The 24,430-nt window shown below is 41.2% G+C and overlaps 1 protein-coding gene across 1 annotated transcript in view; it reads right to left on the reverse strand.

Moving 5' to 3' along the window:
- The window catches only part of ERP44 (endoplasmic reticulum protein 44), a 116,223-nt gene that overhangs the window by 37,275 nt on the left and 54,518 nt on the right, over positions 1-24,430 (reverse strand). The window contains exons 5-6 of the mRNA XM_005292617.3: positions 2,872-3,056; positions 2,211-2,326 (exon numbers count right to left, since the gene is read on the reverse strand). Of these exons, the coding sequence (XP_005292674.3) occupies positions 2,211-2,326; positions 2,872-3,056 (301 nt within the window). The remainder of the gene's footprint in view (positions 1-2,210; positions 2,327-2,871; positions 3,057-24,430) is intronic.

Genomic DNA, 24,430 nt, shown 5'->3' on the forward strand with positions numbered 1-24,430 from the left:
GGATGACATGCAGCTCCTTCTAGAAGTAGCATGTCTTCAGCACTACACCAGAACAATGGTTGGCCTCCCTGGCCTTCTGGTATGCCTGCCTCAGCTTCTTGATCTTAGCACAGCACTGCTGCATGTCCCTCTTGTGCCCCTTCTCCTGCAGCTCACTAGCAATCTGCCTGTAGGTATCAAAGTTCCTACAGCTGGCACGAAGCTGCAACTGCACAGCTTCCTCTTTCCACAGACCCAGCAGGGCCAACAGCTCTAGTGTGCTCCACTCGGGAGTGTGTCTACTGAGGAAAGCTGGCATGGTCAGCTGCGAAGATGCTGTGTGAACTGTCCATGCCAAGAAAACAGGAAGAGGAATTTCAAAAATTCCCAGGCCTTTAAATGTGGGAGGGGCACATACCTGTGTACCTTCAGGGCAGCGGAGTTCAAACTGCTGACCAGAGCGGTCATGATGGGCATTGTGAGACACCTCCTGGAGGCCAATTAAGATGACATAAGCAAGCACAGTGAGTACGCTGACACTGCGCTGATCTAACTTTGTCACAAAAAGCTCTATGCCTCTCGTTGAGGTGGTTTTATTTTGTCGGAGTAGCAGGAGAGTTAAACCAGGATTGTAGTGTGTATACCTCCACTGTTTTGTCAATGAAAGCTGACTTTTGTTGACAAAACTGTGTAGTGTAGACAAGGCCTTTATTCAGGATTGCACATTGTTGTTAGAAATAACATGAGATTCTGGCCAAAGGCAGCACCTCAACAAAGAGAACCCTCACCCCTCAAAAACAAACGCTGCACTTGGGCTGAGGTAGGAATGGGTGTTATGGTGATTCATTGGCACCCCAAATCATTCCTAGGCATTTTAAGAAACTTCTGTACAATGGAATCTTCATTCACTAACAACATGCAACCACATCTGATGCAAAATATGGCAGTAGTTTAAGGCATGAATAAGTGGAGGGATGTCTAGCATTGGTGCTATAGATCACATAATATAACATTGCCAAACAAAACAGAATTTGATGCATTTTTTTTAAGGTGGGCGAGCCATAAAAATGGTCTGATTTTTATACTAAGCTCCTCAGGGTAGGGACCATTTCATATAAATCAGTGGTTCTCAAAATGTGGGTTGCAACTCCATTTTGATGGGGTCGCCAGGGCAGAAAGCCCCAACTGGGAGCTCTGATGTCAGCAGGGGGCTGAAGTCCGGATCCAGATGCTCCGAGCGGGGCTGAAGCCCAGCCCAGTGTGGGGACTAAAGGTAGAGGGTTGCAGTATTTTCTAGTGCAACGTGTGTGTGTGTGTGTGTGTGTGTGTGTGTGTGTGTGTGTCACTTGACAATGGGGTCCCCAATCGGGGCATCTAGGTGCTACCACAATATATTAAAAAAATAATTATAGAAAGTCCTGCAATTGTGAAGTTAGGTTGTCTTCATTTTATACTGACCTGGGGTTGGGGGAAGACATGTGTTACTATTTCATAGGTAAAAATTCAACAATATGACTGTATGAAAGATTTTGGCCTGCACCTTGTGTATTTTCATTTGTAGCTGCAAACAAGCGTATTAAGATGGATAAAGAATTTCAAGGCCACTGGAGAATTTTATGTCTGATGGTCCCCGAAGCCTGGGATTTTGGAATTTTGCAGCTAATGGTGGAATTTACAGGTGAAAAGATTTTAAGCAGCTATGTTTTAATTAGCACAGATGTAACTAGCTACTGAACTCTCTTACTCTCAAACAGCAATTATTATGAAGAGCAATAGAATTTTAAGAAAACAAAGAGTATTTATGAGAAAGCCTTACAAAGTATTGATTAAATGAATGTGAAAGTTACAAAAATTATTCAGATTGCTACAAAACATTCTACACATCAGCATTTTTAAAATTTAAATTTCTGATATTGCTAATGGACTCCCTATTACTTTCTGTGCAGAGAAAAATGCCAAACTAACTATTGCAGGAACAGTAAAGAGGAGGCATAATGCCAACAAAACAAGATTTCACTACAAAAACTAAAGATACAAAGAACTATCTGGATAGATGAGGTTTTTGTTTAGTATTCTAGGTTGATCTCAGTACAAGGATTTGCTTTTAGACTCCAATCCAATCATCTTTTAGTTCTTTACCAAAAAATCTTTCTATTAAGCAGGACTCACTGTAATTTGTTAGTGTAAAGACTTCAGTATCAGTCACACAGCCGATACATGTAAAAACTTACCCAAATGCAGAAAGGAAGACACAATCATCGTGCAAAATATTTGCTACTCTTTCAAAAGTTTTATAGTTGTTGGCGTCCTTTTGCTCGAAATATCCAATGATATTTCTTTTACTGCGCTGTAAAACAAAGTATGTACTTAGGACTTTTTTTTTTTTTTAAATTTCAGTCACCAAAGGCTATTATTATTATTCCCCAAAAAACATGTTAAACCCAGAAATACTTTTCATTTATCCCACAATCAGAGACATGGGCAACAGCTGTTGTCCATCTGACTCCAAATGAGGTGTGACCATACAAAAATGCAGGTTTTAAAAATCTAGACTAGAAATGTTACTAAATACTCTTTCAGCGAAGGAATGTAAAATGCTTCTTTTCCTGTTTACAAATTGACACATAAATGAAAAAAATTCCAGTGAGGTAGATAAAATTTTAACAAAATCCATGCAATTAAAAAAAGTAAAAGTTAATTCTAATAATTTGAAATACTAGAAATAATCATCTGTTTTTCACTGCGAATATGAAAGCCAATAAAATAATTCTTTTGAATGGTAAAAATGAAGAAATATATACATACTCCAAATTAAACACATGATTCACGTTGTCTCAAAATACAAAACACTAAAATCCACATATTTCATAGAACACCAATCAAGAGACTTACGTCAAGAGACTTAATTTCTTCCAAGTCATTAACTTCTCGAATAGGATTGCTTTTCTGTTGCCTGATATAATCTGCTATTGCTGTCACCGACCTCTGACCCCTATACTCTCTCTTCATCATCATCCCATTCCGGAACAGTTTTAGAGTTGGATATTTGCTTATCCTGTATCTTTGAGCTATGTCCGCTAATAAAGAAATTAACAGAAAAAAATAATGCTATAGATATGGAAATGTACTGTTTATTAATCCTTATGCACACGCACAAACACTAACAAAGACAGGGGTGTTGGACGAACAGTCCTGCTTCCCCCATCTTAAACAAGAGCAAAATGAAAAGCACTGCAGAAAAGAGAAATGGAGAGTAGCTATGGTATTTATATTCAAGAAATGCAATTTCTTGCATATGTTGATGATCATACGAAATCATAATGACCAAAATCTGGCATAATTCTAAAACTAGATTCAATCAGTCACTTACACTTATTTAGCACCCTTCATGTGAACATCGTGGAGGGCTTTTTAAAAGAAAATTGAATTAATATTAAAACAGGGCATAACAAACAATAATAAACAAATAAAATTTAAAAACTTGCCAAGTAACGGAGTCTAATCCCTGTGAGAAGCAAGTTCAATAAGATGTAAACAAGATCAAGACCTAAATAATGCAATGACTAAAGCTTCCTCATAGCTAGAGCCAAGGATATACACTAACCCAATCCACACTAAAATGTCATGTTTTCATAAATCTTCATACAATGGTATTAGAAAGTACATAGCGCGGTGGACACCACATGGAGATGGTATTAATTTGTGTACTTGTAGAAGGTTACAGCATTTGAAGCTATATACAAATACATTTAGAAAATAAATTAAAAATTTTCTATCTGCCAAGTATGACAAAAATATGCTGCAACAGTCTCATCACTTATTTACTTACTATTAAATGACAAAAATCTTTGTTAACTCAGAGTTAAGGTTGTCCAGCGATAGCTTGCGCCCTTCTACAACGTCAGGTTCCGCAAAACTCAAACTTCTGAAAACCAGGAAATACATAACCATAACTCTTTCCCATGGAGCTGGCAACCGCCACCGGGAATTACCTGCATGTACTCCAGCTGCATTCACTGAGTAAGATGCAGTTGTATTGAATGGTGGAGGAATAAGTTGAAGCAGCTTGAAAGAGCTGCAATTGTGATATGAGGAGATCTGGATCTGAGTCCCCCTTCCCATGTATGTTATCAAAGGAGAGAGGTACATGTGTATCTGGAGGTTCCAGTCTGCAACAATTCAATACAAAATTGTGTAGGTTGCGTTAGTAGCACAGCACTAGGGTCTGCTTACCATGGGTACTACCAGTAGCGAGGGGAGATATGAGAGCAATCTGTGGATTTAATGATAGGCAGGAGGAAGTATAGGTATACACGGTATCCTGTGTGCAAGTGTGAAAGGGTTGTAAAAGGACATGAAATGGCTGCTAAATTTTACAGATGTGCTATTTTGTTGGGGGAGTATGCTCAGTGCTTGAGCGTAGGGCTAGTATAGGTAGCACTAGTCCATTAGAGAGAAAAGGCAGAGTGGGAATGTGTGTGTTATGGGCGTGTTGTGTATCACTCAAAAAGGGCAGAGAATTAAGGTTATGTGGCTGTTTACCTTATCTCTGTCTTTCCTGGTTTTCAGAAGTTTGAGTTTTGCTGAACTCAACATTCTGGAATGGCACAAGTTACCACCATGTAACCTTAACTCTGAGTTAAAGCTTTTTGCCATTTAATGTCCTAGTTTTTTAAACAGAAAGATAAATGTTTATTGGTAAGAGTTAGTGGTCATTTGGACAGTTGTAGTTCTCATCTAGGTTTACAGTCAAAATGCTACTGTAACTAGGTAATAATCAAAAGACATAGCTTTTATATAATGCTTTTCCTCAGAAGATCTTAAAGAATTTTACATTAGGCCCATTTTACAGATGGAAAATTGAGGTGATGTATCTTAATTGTTTTTTTTCCTGGATTTCAAATGTTTACATTTGTGTTACCTTCATTCCCTCAATCCCAGACCCCAGCTCACATGAAGGGGGAAGGAGAGGGGCTCAGAAACCCTAAGAGAAACAGAGTCTCCCAGATCCCAAACCACACACAGAAGAGGAGAATTCAGGGCTGACAGGTGCCCCTCCTCAACTTCCTGTGCTATCCCTCAGTTCACCAACTCCTCCTGTTTCTTCCCTCCCCCTAATATCTACCCACACCCCTTTACCAGAGCCCCCTAGCCCCTCTTCCTTCTTCTACTACCTTTTCCCATTTTCCCCCCTCTGCATAATACCTTCATCCCTCACTGCAGATCCAAACCGTTTGTCACAGATGTGGCAATTTCCTGAAATATCCTTGAAAAAAATAAAACGTATATAACTAAGCATCTTTGGAGTCCATTGTATTAAATATAAAGGTTATGTATTATTGCAGTCCAGGGTTGTATGCAACTTCTCTAGAGGGGAGATGGGATGTTAACCCTGGGAAATCTCATCCACTTCAAAGGACTATACCAAATTGGCCAGACAAGAATGGACTTTTGGGGCAAACAGTATCAAGTGTTTGCCTTGTCAATCACTAGCAGGAATTGAATACAAATTTCCCACCTTTGGTTATGCAAAAAACTCAGCCTTTTGAAGCTACACCCTGAGGAAAGGACCACTGTCTGCTGATTACCTGTTCCCAGAACCTGAAGATCAAAGGCCCAAGCTGTGTAAAGGAAAGACTGAACAAAGGTGCCACAGGACCCTCTGTTGCTTTTTACAGATTCAGACTAACACGGCTACCCCTCTGATACTATTCATAGTTGTGCATGTTCTGAACTACGGCTGCCAAACTTGTAACCACAGAAAAATCCCATTGTGGGGTCTGAAGGACTGACTTTTACCAGAGCCGTTACTGGAGTTGTTGGGGGGGGGGGGGGGGGAGAAGAGATCTCTCGTAAGATTATTAGCAGGTGTGTAGGATCTTTTATTGTTTTGAATACATTTTCTCGGTAATGCTTTCATCTCAAAATAAATGTACCTGCTTAGGAAGAGCCGTGTGGTAACTTATCTGCTATCATTTTCTGCTGTTCATAGCCTTTGAAGAGAAAGCAAAGTGCAGACATTGGCTTATTTAGATAGTCTGGCTAGGGATAGCATAGTATAGGCCATGAAGCCCTAGGGGAAAAAACCCTTCAGGAGAGAGAGAGATGCAAGTCTTTGCCCAGGAAAGGGGATAGCTGAGGAGCGGGAAACTAGATAGGGTGTCCTCAAGGGGCTACAGCGGGGGGAATACAGGTTCAGTTGCCCTGAACTGTGATACCCCTCGTCACTCAGTACCACTTAGTCTTGCACCCCTAATCACCCATCCTCTTCCAATAAGCAGTCACATCTGTAATTAATTTTCTTTAAAAAAATAGTTTCAGCACCTTCTGAATATTCTGCTGTACTCAGATTAAGTTTCTTAAACACACATATACACATATACACACACACACCACCACCACCATGTCACAACTTGATAGAAGCAAATTTTCCCCAAAATGTTTACAGTTTCTTCTCAGATTTCTGCCCAGGGTGGGTTTCAAACTTCAAAGTTGCTAGAATCTATGAATGTCATGAAATGCTGTTTTTTTCCCCTGGGTGCTCTATCAGCTGAAAGAATACCTGATGGAGATAAATACAGCCTGAAGCAATGGCTCTGTGACAGTGTGAACAGCTCTATTCATGTCAGTGGTGTTCCCCAGTCCTCTCCCCAGTGGTGGAGAGTTTTTGATATCTGTCAAGTATACCCCTTCTCAGTTCCAATCCTCACCCTAGTCTCGGAAGTGTGCATGCTCAAAGCATGTCTTTTCTAAGCTCCCCAACCAGAGGGGCAGGGCTTCCGCAGATTCTGGATCACATGAGAATGTAGGGAGTGGGGCTCAGGCACCTCCAAAAAGGCAACCCCCCCAACCAGCCTCACATGAGGAGGGGCAAGGATACGGAGTGGGCTCAGACACCCCAGGGTTCAGTGAGCAGTGATCCTCAGATCTGCTTTTACGCTCATAAAGAGTCTTTTCATTCTATCCAAGTTGGTATCCAGTTCGACTATACCATCTGCAAAATCTATATCTTGCAGCTTATCACTTGCCCAACCAATACCAGTGGCCTTGACAACAGCTGTCACTCTTATCACAAAATCTATGACACCACAAAAAAGAAGTGGGGATGGGACACAACCTTGCATTATTTTAAACCATTTTGTGTTTCCATCCTCTGTCCTGATGCAGAATGCAGGCTAATCATAAAAGCTTTTATCAAATTAACAATCTTTGCTAGAATTTCATAGTGTCCCACAATCTTCCAGAAGGCTTCTCTGATGCCACTATCAAATGCTTTCATAAAATCAACCAAGTTAAAAACAGTCTTCTGCTACAGAGGGTCCTGTGGCACCTTTAAGACTAACAGAAGTATTGGGAGCATAAGCTTTCGTGGGTAAGAACCTCACTTCTTCAGATGCAAGTAATGGAAATTTCTAGAGGTAGGTATAAATCAGTATGGAGATAACGAGGTTAGCTCAATCAGGGAGGGTGAGGTGCTCTGCTAGCAGTTGAGGTGTGAACACCAAGGGAGGAGAAACTGCTTCTGTAGTTGGATAGCCATTCACAGTCTTTGTTTAATCCTGATCTGATGGTGTCAAATTTGCAAATGAACTGGAGCTCAGCAGTTTCTCTTTGGAGTCTGGTCCTGAAGTTTTTTTGCTGTAAGATGGCTACCTTTACATCTGCTATTGTGTGGCCAGGGAGGTTGAAGTGTTCTCCTACAGGTTTTTGTATATTGCCATTCCTGATATCTGACTTGTGTCCATTTATCCTCTTGCGTAGTGACTGTCCAGTTTGGCCAATGTACATAGCAGAGGGGCATTGCTGGCACATATATGCCATCATATGCTGGAGAATAGCCATTGGAATCACCAACACTTAAGAGTGCCTTCCAATAGTGCATTAAGTGATGATAAACATCTAATGTGTGTGGTTTGTTCTCTGCCTTCCTTTCCCAAAGGGGATAACGGTGTATATAGTCTTTTATTTTGGCACTGTTTCGTGGTTTTTTTAAAAATGTACATGTTGCTGTGTGTTTAAGTTACAGAAGGCATGACTGAAGAAATGCACATTGCACTGGGAGCAAAAGGAGGGGAGGTTTGTGACTGTCCTTATTTCCTGCTGTCCTTTGTTTTTGTGGGAGTTCATTCCAAAATCTTGGATCAACCCTGAGCGTGAAGAAGCCTCATCCCTGAAGAGATATGTGGAACTAGTGATTCTCACTATGCCTCAGTCTTCCTTTCACAAGGAACAGAACCCTGGTATGCCTTAGGGCGATCTTCTGTAGAGTTAGAGGTTGGAAAACACTGAACAGTTAACAATTGAACTATTATTTATTTCTTGGCTCCCGAACAGTTTGATACCACCTATTACATTGAGAATGCCATATCCTCTTAAAATTGTAATTATAGCTATTTGAATCTTCACTAATGTGTACACATGTAACCAAATTTACTTTCTGCCAAACTTGGAAAGTTTGTGCAGACTCATATGTAATGCATAATCTCAATGGAAGCAAGTTATGTTAGGAACATTTGTTTTGTCTTTTTAGATAAGTCTAATGAGGTAGTTTATTAATGCTTGATAACATGTGGCTTTCTACCCTGATTTAGTTTTTAACTAGATATGTAACTAGTAAGACATTAAAATTCATTATGAATTACAAATTTAAAGTACAGTTTGGAGTGGAATGGAGGGAAAGGGGGTTTAATAATGGGGGTAGAGACTGGAAGGTAAGCAAAGAAGAGGGAAGATGAGAAAAGAAAGCAAGTAAGAGAGAAAAGGGAATGGTATGAAACATGGAAAGTAGCAGATGAAAGCAATAAAGAAGGTAGCTAAATGTACATTAGATTCATGCCAGCAGGTCTCTACTGATATTATGGTCAGCCCATACCTTCACTAGAAATAGTCAACTCTGAAATATGAGAATTAATGACATTTACCTCTGGATATACTTTATCACGGGATCTATTTTTATGTGGAAAGTGAGCCATCTCTTAGTGGAGTAATAAGAATAAGTAGAAGACAAGTTACAGCAGGAGTTTTATACTGAAAACAGTGAACCAGTAGTTTTGAAGCAGAAGCATTTTAATGCAATTATAAACAGGAATAAAAAGTGACTAACAAGTATTAAAAGGTATGAAAGTGATTAAGTCAACGGAAATACATTTTTCTACTGATAAGAGGTTTAAAATTAAAAAAATTGGAAACTGAATAAATAAGGAACACGCATACGAAGCACGTAGTATAAATGAATTCAAGAGATAACTAGATTTGTTTCTGAGAAAAAAAGGATTAAGATACAGACAAACACACACAGATATATTGAGCCAGACAGCACTTTCCTGTTCCTAAAACAAGCTGTTTATTGTAAACTCTTTGTATGGGGACAATGACTTCACGTGTGTTTGTACACTGCCTTGCTCATTGGACCCTGATCTTGATTGGGGCCTCTGCGCATTGTCATGACTAACTAATAATCAACAAAAAACACCAGTTTCCACTAGCAAGGACTTCTGTGGAGAGCATTTTGGATGGTAAAGGAGAATTTGGAGAAACCAAGTTACCAGCATAAGCACCAACTCCATGGGTGCTCCGGGGCTCAAGCACCCATGGAAAAAAAATAGTGGGTGCTGAGAACCCACCAGCCACAGCTGTTTGATGGCTGGAGGAGGTGGTTGGGGAGAAAGGAGGACTCAGGGGAGGGGGCAGAGCAGGGATGGGAAGAGGCGGAGCAAGAGCGTGTCCTAGGGGGGCAGAGTGGGGGCGGGGCCTTAGGACAGAGCAGGGATGGAGCACCCTGAGGGAAAAATAAAAGTCAGCACCTATTGTTACCAGGTAAAATGTTGTAAAGCTTTTAATGTATTCTTATATCATTCTTGAAGAGGACTTTAAAAATCAAGGTGTTACTACCAAGATTTATTAAAGTGCTAAAAAGGCACCTTATCCATAGCTCTAGGCACCCTTAACAAAAAACTTAAATTATCCCCTAATTGCAATGCAGTAACCTACCACAACTCTGCCTGCCCTTCAAACAGCTCCTCCCCACACTACCTATATTCAAATGTCGGGGGTGGGAAGAGAGCCTTGCAATATGCAAGATCGCTCAATGCAACATTCACATCACAGGAGAGATCAGATGAAGCAGCTAGCTCATTTTAGCTAGTGACATGATGATGAACATACATAAAATAGCTAAGATAACTACCCAGCCTAGGATTTGAAGAAACTCTCCAGCCTTCATTGCCAAAGGGGTCATCACAATCCTCATAAAAATAACTAAAACAGGGCCAATTTCATAACCTAGAGAGATGTACGCTTATCCAATCTCTTGAGGCCATGCACACTACTAGATTTTTCTAGCAAATACAAATAGAAAAACCATGCTTCCAAATATCAGTGTTTTTTAGTCATATGTACTCACATTTATACCTGTCACAACCTCTCCTTTTAAATACAAGGACAACAGAAAGGAAAAACCACTTCCCAACCAAACTGGAATGTAACAATTTTAGGATGAAGAGAGGGCATCTCTGTGATTACCACCACATTTCAGATTAATTAAGTAAGGGTGAAGTCAAGACAGAGCTGAGGTATGACCTAACCAACTTCTGTAATAGAACATTCTACACCCATGAACACAGTAGGCTTTGGCATTAAACTGATCTGAAACTCCCTGAAGAGTTTTAAAGAGAGCCAATAGCACATTCACGGTCAGACAAAATAGAACATACCCAATTCTTCATCCTATTAGGCTTCTTAAACATATTACCATAGGAAGAGAACCAGAGCTAAGTCATTCACAATACTGTCCTGCAGAAAACTATGGAAATGCATTGACTATTAAATATTATATTATAAACTATTCCCCTTTGCACTAAATCATGACTGACTTACTCTAAATTCCTAATCATGACAGATTTAATTCTCTCTTCTTCTCTAGCCACGAACACCTATTCTTCAAATGTTAATATTGTACTTTACCACACTAAACATATCTAAACATGTAATCTCCTTTCCAAGCTGCAAGAGAGTTTAGGACAAAAGAAACAACAAGTGAAAGACCAATTTTTTCTTGGGAAAGAAGTTAGAGCTGGCTTCAGAAACACCTTTTCTGCAAAAACACTGAAGGTAAATCACTTGATGGAAAAAGGCCAAATTTGGTAATGTTAAAACTGACATGATGGCTATCGATGGTATTTTCATCTTCTGTATAGACAACTAAAACTCCCTCATAGATTTCCATCACAACTTCAACCACCATACATTAAACTCTGTCTGGGTTTGTCTACACTGGCACTTTACAGTGCTGCAACTTTCTCGCTCAGGGGTGTGAAAAAACACCCCCCTGAACGCAGCAAGTTTCAGCGCTGTAAAGTGCCAGTATAGACAATGCACCAGCGCTGGGAACCATGCTCCCAGCAATGGTAGCAACGTCCCTTGTGGAGGTGGGTTTTTTTAAGAGCGCTGGGAGAGCTCTCTCTCAGCGCTCTGCCGCGACTACACAAGCCACGTTAAAGTGCTGCCACGGCAGTGCTGTAACGTTGCCAGTGTAGACAATCCTATAAACAACTATACATAAGGAATCCCAGATCACCACACCCATCTTTCACAGATCAAGGAACCACCTCAAACACACCAATAAATCTATTATCTACAGCCAGGCACTTAGATACCACAGATTATGCTCTGAGGAGAAAGTCCAGGATATTCTCCTTAACACACTTAAAACCAAACAAGTATGCAGTGTTGTTGTAGACGTGTTAGGCCCAGGATACTAGAGACACAAGGTGGGTGAGGTAATATCTTTTACTGGACCAACTTTCACCAAAGACACTCCATCAGCGAACTACATCGCACCAGGGAATGGGCCACCAAAATACCACAGACTGTATAGAGGCACTGGATTTATGGCTTATTACAACAATCTATAACGCACTGAAACCCCCTCTCCACCCTGACAGCTTCCCCCTTCCCTTTCCCTTCTATCACTGGAGAGGCGTTAACAGGCCACTATACCTTGAATGGTCCCTTGAAATATGTTTTAACTAGTTATGCTAAACAATAGCATAGCCTTGTATTAAGCTGCGACATTCTGAGTACATTTCCCAGACTTGAAGAAGAGCAAAGACTTGCACTTTCAACAAAGTAGTGTTCAGACTCCTTACAAATGTATCTAGTAGCAAGTTCAGAATATTGTATGTGGACAGTCTCAGGAAACAGGTTGTCTTTGTGCATTAAATATCAAGACTTGCTTCCAAGTCTTTGAATAGGCAGAGCACCCTGCCCCCCAAGCATTTCCAAGCCTCACATAACAACAGATTTTCATGATTGAGAATGTTATGTATTAAGTTAGTCCCATTGCTCCTTGTCTTACCAGCAGTGTACAGTGCAAATATTCTTCTTCCTCCTATAAAGGTTATTTAAGCTACATTAAAATTTCCTGAACCTTGCCTCCCTAAATCACTACTATAAGTCCATACATAATTTTGTAGGCCATCACTTGCACCTTTTCCAGATTCAGTGTAATTTTTTTTAATCAGTGTGTAGTAGAACTGCAGTATTTCAGACTCCCGATTTAATCTTACAATTCACTGTAGAGTGGCACTATAACTTTTCTTGTATTGCAAGTGATTCCTCTACATACATAGAGTACATCCCAATGCAGAATTGGCTTTCTTCAGAATGACCTCCCACTGAATGATTCGGGCTTTATCACCATCACTATCAAATCTCTCTTCCTGAAGGTGCGGTAAATATTCTCCGTTTACATTTTTGCTTCAAAGGTATTATTCTGCAGGAGCATTACTTAACGCTTTGTATTAAACCTCATGTCACTCTTGTCCAGAATTCTAAATTAACCAGATCTGTACATGTATTTCTGCCACGGATGTTCCCTAATCACATATTTTGTCATCTACAAGTTAAACTCTTCTCAGTGTCATTAATGAATATCCATAATAATGGTTTCAATACTGAACTGAGGTAATCCCCCATTGACTAACCTTCTTAAATATCATGTAAAATTGCTGAAAGCCCATTTTTTCCTAAACATCATTTGTGATCCACTGCATTGTGTTGTGCAGAATCTATCTCCCATCAATGAATTTCTGTGCAGTACCACCTTAACACTATTAAAATCCAAATAAGATATGCCTACTACATTCTCTTATCCAATCAGTGTCATATCGTAAAATAATGTCAGGTGAGTCTAGCACACAGCTTGTGCTTCACAACACCTAACAGCTGCTCTGCAATGCTTTTTCTCTTTAGTTTTACATAAATCGTTTCCTGCACCAAGTTTTCAAGTATCTTAGGTCAGCAGGCATTACTCATGTTTTCAGCCTTTTCCTTTAAGATTTGGAGCATTACCATTTCCCTCCAGACCTTAGCACATCTACGGGGATAGAAATCACTGAATTAAGAAGATTGGAAGCTACCACTGAACATACACCTCTAGGGAAGGGGTAATTAAATACAGATGCAGTTATGACACAGAAAACAGCAGGGTGGTCATTGATAAGACATCTCTATCATAACAGATTATTCTCTGAAGCAGCTGGTGTTGACTGATGTTGCCAGGTCATAACACTGTTTTATGTCAGTCTAGACGTATCACCTCTTCTCTCGACATTAAAACAAAACAAACACTCCTACTGACTCAGGGCAATGGAGGGAAAAAAATCAAGACTAAACCACACTAAGAAATCAGGAGAAAAGATATTCCAATTCCCAAATTACTAAATCCTGCTACTGTTGGATGAAATTTTCTACATTCACGTACATCCCAAAAACCCAAGTTCTAACTGTGACAAACCCCTATCTTTACCTACATATCTCTGAGAACTACTACAATATTGTGGAAGGAGATCACACTCTTTGGTGTAATTGCAGATCACCAAGTTAATCTCCTGGCTCAAACTCTTACCTTCCCATTACCAAAACTGGCAGCAATCTGAATAATCCATGAGATGGAATCACAGATTCAAACTCATTGTTCATATTTGTGAACAAAGTAAATGTGTTTTCACACAATGTAACAATCGTTCCAAGACTTATATTCAGTAGGCCATCTTCCAGACCAAAATTTTTTTTATTATAGAGTTGTAAAGCTTGAAAACAAGTTTTTAATTAAAAGGCTGACAGATTTAACAACAGCACTAGCAGACACGGGTATAATATTTTAGTTTGGCAGATGGAAAATATACTGATTTAATAGATTTATTCCTTTAACGGGTATTTTTTTAAATGCGCTCTACCTATTATAGCCAACTTTTACAACTTTTTTAAAACAATGTTCTTTTCAGAATGTAACTCACTTAAAAGGTCTGTTAGTCAGAATAGCCACTGCACACCTGCAAATAGATTAGAATCTGAAGTTTGAGTATTTTTATTAGTTAAATAATCCATTACGTTTAATTTAAAAAAAAATCTCTTAGAACACTTTTCTCCCCCAAATACAGCATGTAGAGCATAACTATAGCATTTGATTGCATGGACTACAGAACCTGTGTAATGATCATCAATGCATATACCACCTTTTTCTCAGCAGATGGCTGGCATATGCTTGACCTCAAATACTTTATGACAACTTCTCTTTGCAAGTGAAAAAAAGAGAAATGATGGGTTTACTTTTTAAATATAACCACTGCTGCTATCCTAGCATTTTTCCCTCCTAGAAGGATAATTATTTAGGTTCTTTTCCAAAAATGTTAAGATCCTTCTATAGACCGCAACAGCACACACAAATGGAAAGAGATCTCCTCCGGCTGTGCTCCAAAATTTTTGCATGGATCTCTCTAAGTAAGCATTGTGTGGTAGCCGTGTTGATCCCAGGATATAAGACAAGGTGGGTGAGGAAATATCTTTCATTGGGTTATCTTCTGTCGGTGAAAGAGACATGCTTTTAAGCTTAGCTGTGACACTAAGTATCTTTCCAAGACCCAAAGAAGAGCTCTGCATAAGCTTAAGAACTTGTGTCTTTCACCAACAGAAGTTGGTCCAATAAAAGATATTACCTCACCCACATTGTCTCTCTAAGTTTACCTATTTACAACTGTACATTCATAAATCACAAATACAACTGATAATTTCATAAATCAGAAATCTACTTGGCTTGTTTATAACTGGTTTTAGTACAAACAAGGAACCATTTATACTGAACAGACTTATCCTGACACAAATAATTCTGTATCACAGTTACATAAGGATGTCCCCACATCAGTGTTCTGACCAAACTCAAATTTAAATAAATTTATTCTGCCTGACAGTTACAATTTGTAGGCACTTTAATCTCTTCCTGTACTAAGCTTTGTGCATGATAGCTGTAGGATGTTAAACATCTGTTGCATCCCACTCAAGAAGTGGCAGCACCTCCATGGTGGATAAAGTAGGAGAGGTTACAGTACAGTAACAAGTTCTTCAAGATGTATGTCCCTATGGGTGCTCCACATCAGGACGTGGGCATGCCTGTGCACTCCTGATCAGTGATTTTGTCAGCAGTATCTGTGGGTCTGTGTTTGTGCCCAAAACAGTCTTGTGCTCCAGTACAAAGATATAAAGGGAGGGGGCTGAGCCGCTGCTACTCCTGGTCCTTCCCAAGCATGAAAGTCCAAAGTAAAAGACTCTGAGACAGAGGGGAAGGAAGGCGGGAAGTGGAATACCCACAGGGACACACAAAGTCCAGTTACTGTACAAGGTAAGTAACCTTTCCCTCTTCTTTGAGTAGTGTTGCTATGGGTGCTCCAAATCAGGAGATTCCCAAGCAGTAACTCATTTCCGGTGGAGGATCCTGAGGTGGCAGATTCAGTATGGATTGTAGAACAACAGCACCAAAAGCTGTGTCAGCTCTGGAAGCAGGTATGAGTGTGCAGAGCTGGGAAAACGTGCGCACCAAAGACCAGGTGGCCACCCTGCAGATGTCTGAGATTGGTATGTTTTTAAGTGGGGCTATGGAGTAGATTGAACCCTGGGGGAAATGAGCAATCACTCTTGGAGGGGAGCAAGCCCCCAAGGCTTTGTAACAGGTTAAGATGCATCCTGCATCTTTGGGTGGAACAGTCTTTGGGAGGAAATCAGATGGCTTTTCCTTCATTTTGCAATTGAGATGAAATGCCTGGGCAAAACCCTAAAGGGCCTAGTCCTGTCTAGGTAAAAGGCAAGGGCTCCTCTTATGTCCAGCGTATGGAGGCTCGTTTCTTCCCTCAAAGAGTTAGGCTTGGGATGAAACACTGCCAGATGAAACTCTTGATCAAAGTGGAATTCTGAAGAAACCTTAGGTAGGAAGCAAGGGTCTGGAAGTATCATCACTTTATCCCAATAGAACAGCATGTACAGTGGGTATATCAGCCATCAAGTCTCTAAGCTTCCCTTCCCTACCTTCCTGGCCAGGTGATGGTTATGAGGAACAATGTCTTAAAGGACAGCTGAAGAAGGGAACATTTACCAATAGGCTCAAATGGGGATTTCTTCAACACACTGAGGACTAAGTTGAGGCCCCATGGTGGAGATGGTTCCTTGATAAAAGGGAAGAGGTTGAACAGGCTTTTGATAAACCCTATAATGATTGGTTGGGAGAAGACTGAAAACCCCTTGATGGGGGAGTGAAAAGTTACAATGGCAGCTAGGTGAACTTTAATGGAACTCGGTGATAATCCTATGGTTTTAAAACTAAACCATTATTTGAAAACGTGTGTGTGTGACGTTGCAGTCTATATAATTTTATAAAAAATATGCTAATGAGTGAATATAATGTAACTGGAATATGCTTCATGCAAAAGGTCTCTTGTAAGGTATTATTACAAAGCTTATAATCTACTGAGTGTGATCATCCTATTTGTATAAATGTACCATTCTTGTATCTGAAACTAGAAATATGAAATACAACTCTGAGGGTCTATTGTAATTATGCAAAGTATGGGCTATTAATGGTGGTTTGGAATCTTGATGACTCCCATTAACCAGGACCATTGTCTGCAGATAGCTGTGTTTTACCTGTAAGTCTTCCTGTACACATGTGTGCTGGCAAGTGGGCAATGAAGTCTTGCAGTGACATGTGATCATGTCACCTGAACTGGAATCCATCTTTAACCTGGTGTCTTTCCATTGAGAAGGAGGGGGTGGAAACCCAGACAGGGACAACGGATTCCCGCCTTATGCAAAAGATATATAAAGGGTTGGAACAGAACAAGGAGAGGGAGCAGCCATCATAAAGAATCCCCTAGCTATCAACTGAGCTGGAACAAGAGCTGTACCAGGGGAAAGAATTGTGCCCAGGCCTGGAAGGTGTCCAGTCTGAGAAAAAACTTACTGAAGCATCTCTGAGGGTGAGATTATCTGTATTCAGTTTGATTAGACATAAAATTGCACATTTTATTTTATTTTGCTTGGTGACTTACTTTGTTCTGTCTGTTACTACTTGGAACCACTTAAATCCTACCTTCTGTATTTAATAAAATCACTTTTTACTTATTAACTCAGAGTATGTATTAATACCTGGGGGAGCAAACAATTGTGCACCTCTCTCTATCAGTGTTATAGAGGGCGAACAATTTGTGTTTACCCTGCATAAGCTTTATACAGGGTAAAACAGATTTATTTGGGTTTAGACCCCATTGGGAGTTGGGCATCTGAGTGTTAAAGACAAGCACACTTCTGTTAGCTGCTTTCAGGTAAACCTGCAGCTTTGGGGCAAGTAATTCAGACCCTGGGTCTGTGTTGGAGCAGACGGGAGTGTCTGGCTCAGCAAGACAGTGTGCTGGAGTCCTGAATTGGCAGGGAAAGCAGGGATAGAAGTAGTCTTGGCACATTGGGTGGCAGCTCCCAAGAGGGTTTCTGTGATCCAACCCATCACAGTGTGTTAGACAAGACTCATGTAGTGGACTGGACAAGACTGTTGAGCTGTCTGCGATCTACTATACTTTATCTTTGCTGCAGGTATATAGATGCTCAGAGATTATATATTGCCTGGGAGTTTTTAAGATAATGGAGGGACCTGTCCATGCCATCTCTGAACAACTTGGGTCCCTTAAAGGGAAAGTCCTTGACAGTGTTTTGTATCTTGTGGGGAAAACCAGAGGATTGCAGCCAAGAAGCTCAGAGCAGGACTACTGCTGTGCCCATGGAATATGCAGCTGTGTGAACAGCACTGAAAGAGGCCTGACAGATAGCCTGGTGATTGTCTGGTCTTCTGTTGTGAGGAGTTGAAATTGTTTTCTTTGATCCTGTGGCAGGTGTTCAATTACAGATGAAAAACTTGGAATAATTGGTAAAATTATATTTTGCTATCAGGGCTTGGTAATTGACTCCTCTGAACTGTGGTGAGGCTGAGGAATGTCTTTCGGTACCCCTCAGCAATGGTAATTCAGGCTCTTCCAGCATCTGAAGGTCCTCATGGGACTGGAGACTGTCCAGTACTGGGGACTTTGCAAACACCCCTTCCCAAAAATGCACAAAGTGTGGTAAAACAAAAATAAAGAAAATACTGAAAAGAAAGATTAAGTGAGAGAGGCAACAAGCTGCGTAGTTAGTTAATGGACACTGCAACAGTCCTTCTCAAGCTGCAGGTGGTTGAGAAGGAACTGGAGTGGCAGCTGGCCTGCCCCCTACCTACATACTCTCGTACCGGAGCACAATGGTGTCTGAGGCACAGACCTATGGACACTGCTGACAAAATCTCCAAACAAGAGTGCACAGGCACATGCACATCCTGACGTGGAGCATCCATGGGGACACTACTCGAAGTAGTAGTCTCCATTCTGGGGTACATAAAGCCTTTCGGCTACATAAAATATAAGATCCTATCATAGTAAGTCAAATAGCATAAAAATAAGAGTCAATTTTATTTCTATATACATAAAACAGAATCATGGACTATTTCCCCTCACATAAATGTATCTTATTGGAGTTAAATTGTTGCCTGTTCCATTTATAAATGGTCTTTTCACTGAGGGGGTCTGTGTTCAAAGAGACACTGCTTCCCACTGCTTGCATAGAAAATATACATTTTCATCATCATTGGCAGAAACAGCCTTTGAAATTTTTAGGATCCTAATAATTCTGGACAGAGACACGGGTCATCGGATCCATTCCCCTTCCATAGCAGGATCCATTCCTCGTCCATGGCAGGATGTAGTCCATCTCCCAAACAGAGGGTACCAGATGCTAAGCTGACAGATGGTAGTCCAATTTTTCCTATGCAGACATTTCAATAATGATTATAAACTCTATTAACTATCACTTAGGCAATCAATCAAATCTGCATCCAGAACTTTGTAGTTTGATTTAAGAGAGAGTAGTATTCATCTGAGTACCAATAGCAAAAGTAGTGATGTGAGAAGAAAATACTTCTGAGGATTATTAATCACTGATGTAGTGTCATTGCCTCAATTTTGTCATTATGTAACACTGCCAGATAGAGGTGGGTTTTTTTGTTTCTGTTTTTTTGCTGACTTTCCAACTTTCTGATCACAGAAGAGAAAAAAAATGGAGATGAACCTGTTTCACATCCATCATTTACCACAAGTGGCCATAATTTTTAGAGTAATTAATACTATTTCTTTTATCCACAGGTTTATGACACTGATACCATCCCTTTGGTCTGCAAGATGAGTTGTATTAGTTCATCAATATAAAATAAATCATTAACTATTGTACTGGATAGTTTCATTCTTTAACTTAAAGAACGACCTAGGAATTCATTACAGAGCAAGCTTTTATTTCTTTGGAGTTTTATCTACTGCAGCAGCTTACTCGTTCAGACACTTGATGGAGGAAATTTGTGACTGTTTTGAATATTTTATCAGTCTGCACTTATTAATTACTTACGAAGGCAAGTTGAACTTTACTAAACAGCCTTGCACTTTCCAATAAATTAAACAGCCACAATACTTTAGCAACTTTTTAGTACTTTTCCTGTACTGCTAGAAATTTCCTCTTTACTGGTAAGGAGGCAATTAACCAGTGCTACATCCTAAAAAAAAAAGTGCCAGAACCCCTGAGGTGGTGAAAGCTTGCTCTGAATGGGAGGGACCTGAGGTGCATACTGGAGAAACAGTGGAGGCCTTGAGAGGGAGTTGAAGGAAGGAGGAGCTGAGGGGTAGTGGGAGGAAGATAGGGGCAGTGGAGGAGTTGGAAGAGGTCCAGGGGATAACTCCCTGAAGAGTCCATCCCATCCCTGCCTCCCCCAGCCTGAGTTCAGCAGAGTGTGCTCCACTATCTAGGCAGCCCCACTGCCTGGCTCTCAATACTGCTTGGCTCTGGTCTATGCCCCAGGCTCCAGTGAGCTACAGTCCTCAAGCTCCCGATCGGTTCCAGCTGTAGCATCCCCAGCTCCCTCTGCACTGACCCGTGCTGAACGCCCCCTGACCAGGGCCTGGCACCAGTACCTCCTGACTCAGAGAACACTTTGCTCCAGTGGGGGAAAGGGTCCACCTGATATGGGGCCACACTCCCCTTCTTCCCCACCCCCACCCCCCCGCCATACACACACGAAGGCTGGGAAGTGGCTAGAATTAGCAGAAGTGCTGGAACACTGTTCCAGCTCCCGAAAAGAATGTCAGAAAGGCATTCTGAAAGACATGAGCACTGCGATTAGCCATTCTTCAGGTCAGTTTCCTCACTGATAAAATTGGAATAATATCCACCTTTGTGGAGTAATTTTTATATCCGCAGATGAAAAGATCTATAAAAATACAAAACTTTTTTATCTCCTAATTTAGAAACTAGGAATTCACCAAAAGACTTCGCAAGTTTCTCCTCTAAAAAAATTATTCACTCATCATGATCTGCTCTTCAGCTCCGGTGCAACTGAGCCTGATTCTTCTCTATTCTAACTGGGATATTTAATTCATAATGACCACTTTGGTTTTCTTGGTGAATATAATCTGATCCTATTTCTTCTTTTCTAAAGAAGGTATCAGATATTTTTGGACCCACTGCTAGGGACTATTTAGTAACCAGAAATTATAGCTCTGAAATACCTAGAACTAGGGGCTCCTCTTGACCTGCTGCTTACAAACCAGGAAGAATTGGTAGGGGAAGTAGAAGTGGGTGACAACCTAGGCAGCAGTGTCCATGAGATGGTTGAGTTCAGGATCCTCACAGAAGGAAGAAAGGAGAGTAGCAAAATACGGACCCTGGACTTCAGAAAAGCAGACTTTGACTCCCTTAGGGAACTGATGGGCAGGATCCCCTGGGAGGCTAATATGAGGGGGAAAGGAGTCCAGGAGAGCTGGCTGTATTTTAAAGAAGCCTTATTGAGGGCGCAGGGATAAACCATCCCGATGTGCAGAAAGAATAGCAAATATGGCAGGCGACCAGCTTGGCTTAACAGTGAAATCTTCGGTGAGCTTAAACTCAAAAAGAAGTTGAAGTTACAAGACGTGGAAATTTGGATAGATGGCTAGGGAGGTGTATAAAAATATTGCTAGAGCATGCAGGGGTGTAATCAGGAAGGCCAAGGCACAATTGGAGTTGCAGCTAGCAAGGGATGTGAAGGGTAACAAGAAGAGTTTCTACAGGTATGATAGCAACAAGAAGGTGGTCAAGGAAAGTGTGGGACCTTTACTGAATGGGGGAGGCAACCTAGTGACACATGATGTGGAAAAAGCTGAAGTACTCAATGCTTTTTTTGCCTCAGTCTTCACAGACAAGGACAGCTCCCAAACTGCTGCACTGAGCAACACAGTATGGGGAGAAGCTGAGCAGCCCTCAGTGGTGAAAGAACAGGTTAAGAACTATTTGGAAAAGCTGGACATGCACAAGTCCATGAGTCCAGATCTAATGCATCCAAGGGTGCTGAGGGAGTTGGCTGATGTGACTGCAGAGCCACTGGCCATTATCTTTGAAAATTTGTGGTGCCTGGGGGAGATCCCGGGCGATTGGAAAAAGGCAAATATAGTGCCCATATTTAAAAAAGGGAAGAAAGAGAACCCGGGGAACTACAGCCTCACTTCAGTCCCTGGCAAAATCATGGAGCAGGTCCTCAAGGAATCCATTTTGAAGCACTTGGAGGAGAGGAAGGTGATCAGGAACAGTCAACATGGATTCACCAAGGGCAAGTCATGCTGACCAACCTGATTGCCTTCTATGATGAGATAACTGGCTCTGTGGCGATGGTGGATGTGATATATCTTGACTGTAGCAAAGCTTTTGATATGGTCTCCCACAGTATTCTTGCCGGCAAGTTAAAGAAGTACGGATTGAATGAATGGACTATAAGGTGGATAGAAAGCTGGCTACATTGTCGGGCTCAACAGGTAGAGATGAACAGCTCGATGTCAAGTCTGCAGCTGGTATCAAGCGGAGTGCCCCAGGAGTCGGTCCTGGGGCCGGTTTTGTTCAACATCTTTATTAATTATCTGGATGATGGGCTAAATTGCACCATCAGCAAGTTTGCAGATGACACTAAGCTGGGGGAAGAGGTAGATATGCTGGAATGTAGGGATAGGGTCCAGAGTGACCTAGACAAATTGGAGGATTGGGCCAAAAGAAATCTGATGAGGTTCAACAAGGACAAGTGCAGAGTCCTGCGCTTAGGAAGGAAGAATCCAATGCACCGCTACAGGCTGGGGACCGACTAACTAAGCAGCAATTCTGCAGAAAAGGATCTGGGGATTACAGTGGACGAGAAGCTGGATATGAGTCAACAGTGTGCCCTTGTTGCTAAGAAGGCTAACAGAATATTGGGCTGTATTAGTAGGAGCATTGCCAGCAGATCAAGGGAAGTGATTATTCCCCTCTATTCGGCACTGGTGAGGCCACATCTGGAGTACTGCATCCAGTTTTGGTCCCCCCACTACAGAAGAGATGTGGACAAATTGGAGAGAGTCCAGCAGAGGGCAATGAAAATGATCAGGGGGCTGGGGCAAATGACTTACGAGGATAGGCTGAGGGAACTGGGGTTATTTAGTCTGCAGAAGAGAATAGCGAGGGGGGATTTGATAGCAGCCTTCAACTACCGGAAGGGGGTTCCAAAGAGGATGGAGCTTGGCTGTTCTCAGTGGTGGCAAATGACAGAACAAGAAGAAATGGTCTCAATTTGCAGTGGGGGAGGTCTAGGATGGATATTAGGAAACACTATTTCACTAGGAGGGTGGTGAAGCACTGGAATGGGTTACCTAGGGAGGTGGTGGAATCTCCATCCTTAGAGGGTTTTAAGGCCCAGCTTGACAAAGCCCTGGCTGGGATGATTTAGTTGGTGTTGGTCCTGCTTTGAGCAAGGGGTTGGACTAGATGACCTCCTGAGGTCTCTTCCAACCATAATATTCTATGATTCCGAAAGCAGTTCACGACAATGTAAACAGAACAAGGATCTCTCAGATCACTAATCCCAGAGCATTTAGCACTTTATAGATCATAATTACACTAGGAGCCAATGGGTAGGCAGTGTAACCGACGGAGCAATGCTGCAATAAGTTCCTAACTGTTCACCCCACTCAAGACACCAGCTGCTGCATTCTGTGCTAGCTAAAGTTTTGTGACGCTTTTCAAAGGTCTATCAACATACAACTGGATTAATGCAGTGTATTCTAAGGTTAAAACAGTGTAAATCAACGTGGCAAGCTCTGCAGGAGGGGTATCATTGCAGCCTCTGGACCAGTCATAGATGGAAGAAAGAGAAGAAAAAAAAAAATCTGTTACAGCTGTACCTGGGCATCCAGGAAAACTAATGAATCCAATATAAGCCAAAGCTATGAATCATACTGGAAAGGACAAATGCACCACTATAAAGGCACACTAAATTCAGCCAACCCTCTACATATTTGTCCTGTCAGATTCATTTTCATCCTTCTCATTTGATTGAACCTAAAGACAGTTTGCTCTCAGATATATATCTACAGTAGCTCTGTCAGGTACAAAGAAAAAAAGGACAGACTCCACTTTCTGGTTAACAAGATGATTTCTATCTAGTTATCTGCACATTGGTGGAACTGCAGCCCAAAACATACCTCACAACAGCAAGCCCAATTTTGACGGGGTGTTTTTAGGCAGGAGAGACTAAGCCCAGTGGTATTCCATCCACAAGTGCTCAGATACAAAAAGGTACCCAACGGCTTTTGGAATTGCAGGGGTAGCAAAAAATCCGATGATGGACCATCCCCTCCATTCCCAGAAAACTCCACAGGTAACTCAACAAAACCTGATGACCAGTGTTTTTAAATATTACTGAAAGAGCTAACAGAATCACTCACATAGTGCCCGCTGGATGCAAAATGTCAGACAAGGACAACAGTATTATCTCTGTACTAAGTACATAACTGAAAATAGCACTTGAAGACAGCTGTTCAGTCAAAGAATAAGAACTTGAATTTCTCCTTTATGATGTTCTTTACCTTCCCTTAAAGTGGAAGATTTGAAACTGAGCTGTTACTGGTGAGGCCATTAGCCTCATTGCTGCCTGCTGAAGGGCAGGAGGCAAAGGGACATATTAACATTCCTGTCAGTAATAGGCTCAACCCACCAACTTCACCTA

The sequence above is a fragment of the Chrysemys picta genome, chromosome 2, assembly GCF_011386835.1.
Source record: "Chrysemys picta bellii isolate R12L10 chromosome 2, ASM1138683v2, whole genome shotgun sequence".
NCBI classification, from domain to species: Eukaryota; Metazoa; Chordata; order Testudines; family Emydidae; genus Chrysemys; species Chrysemys picta.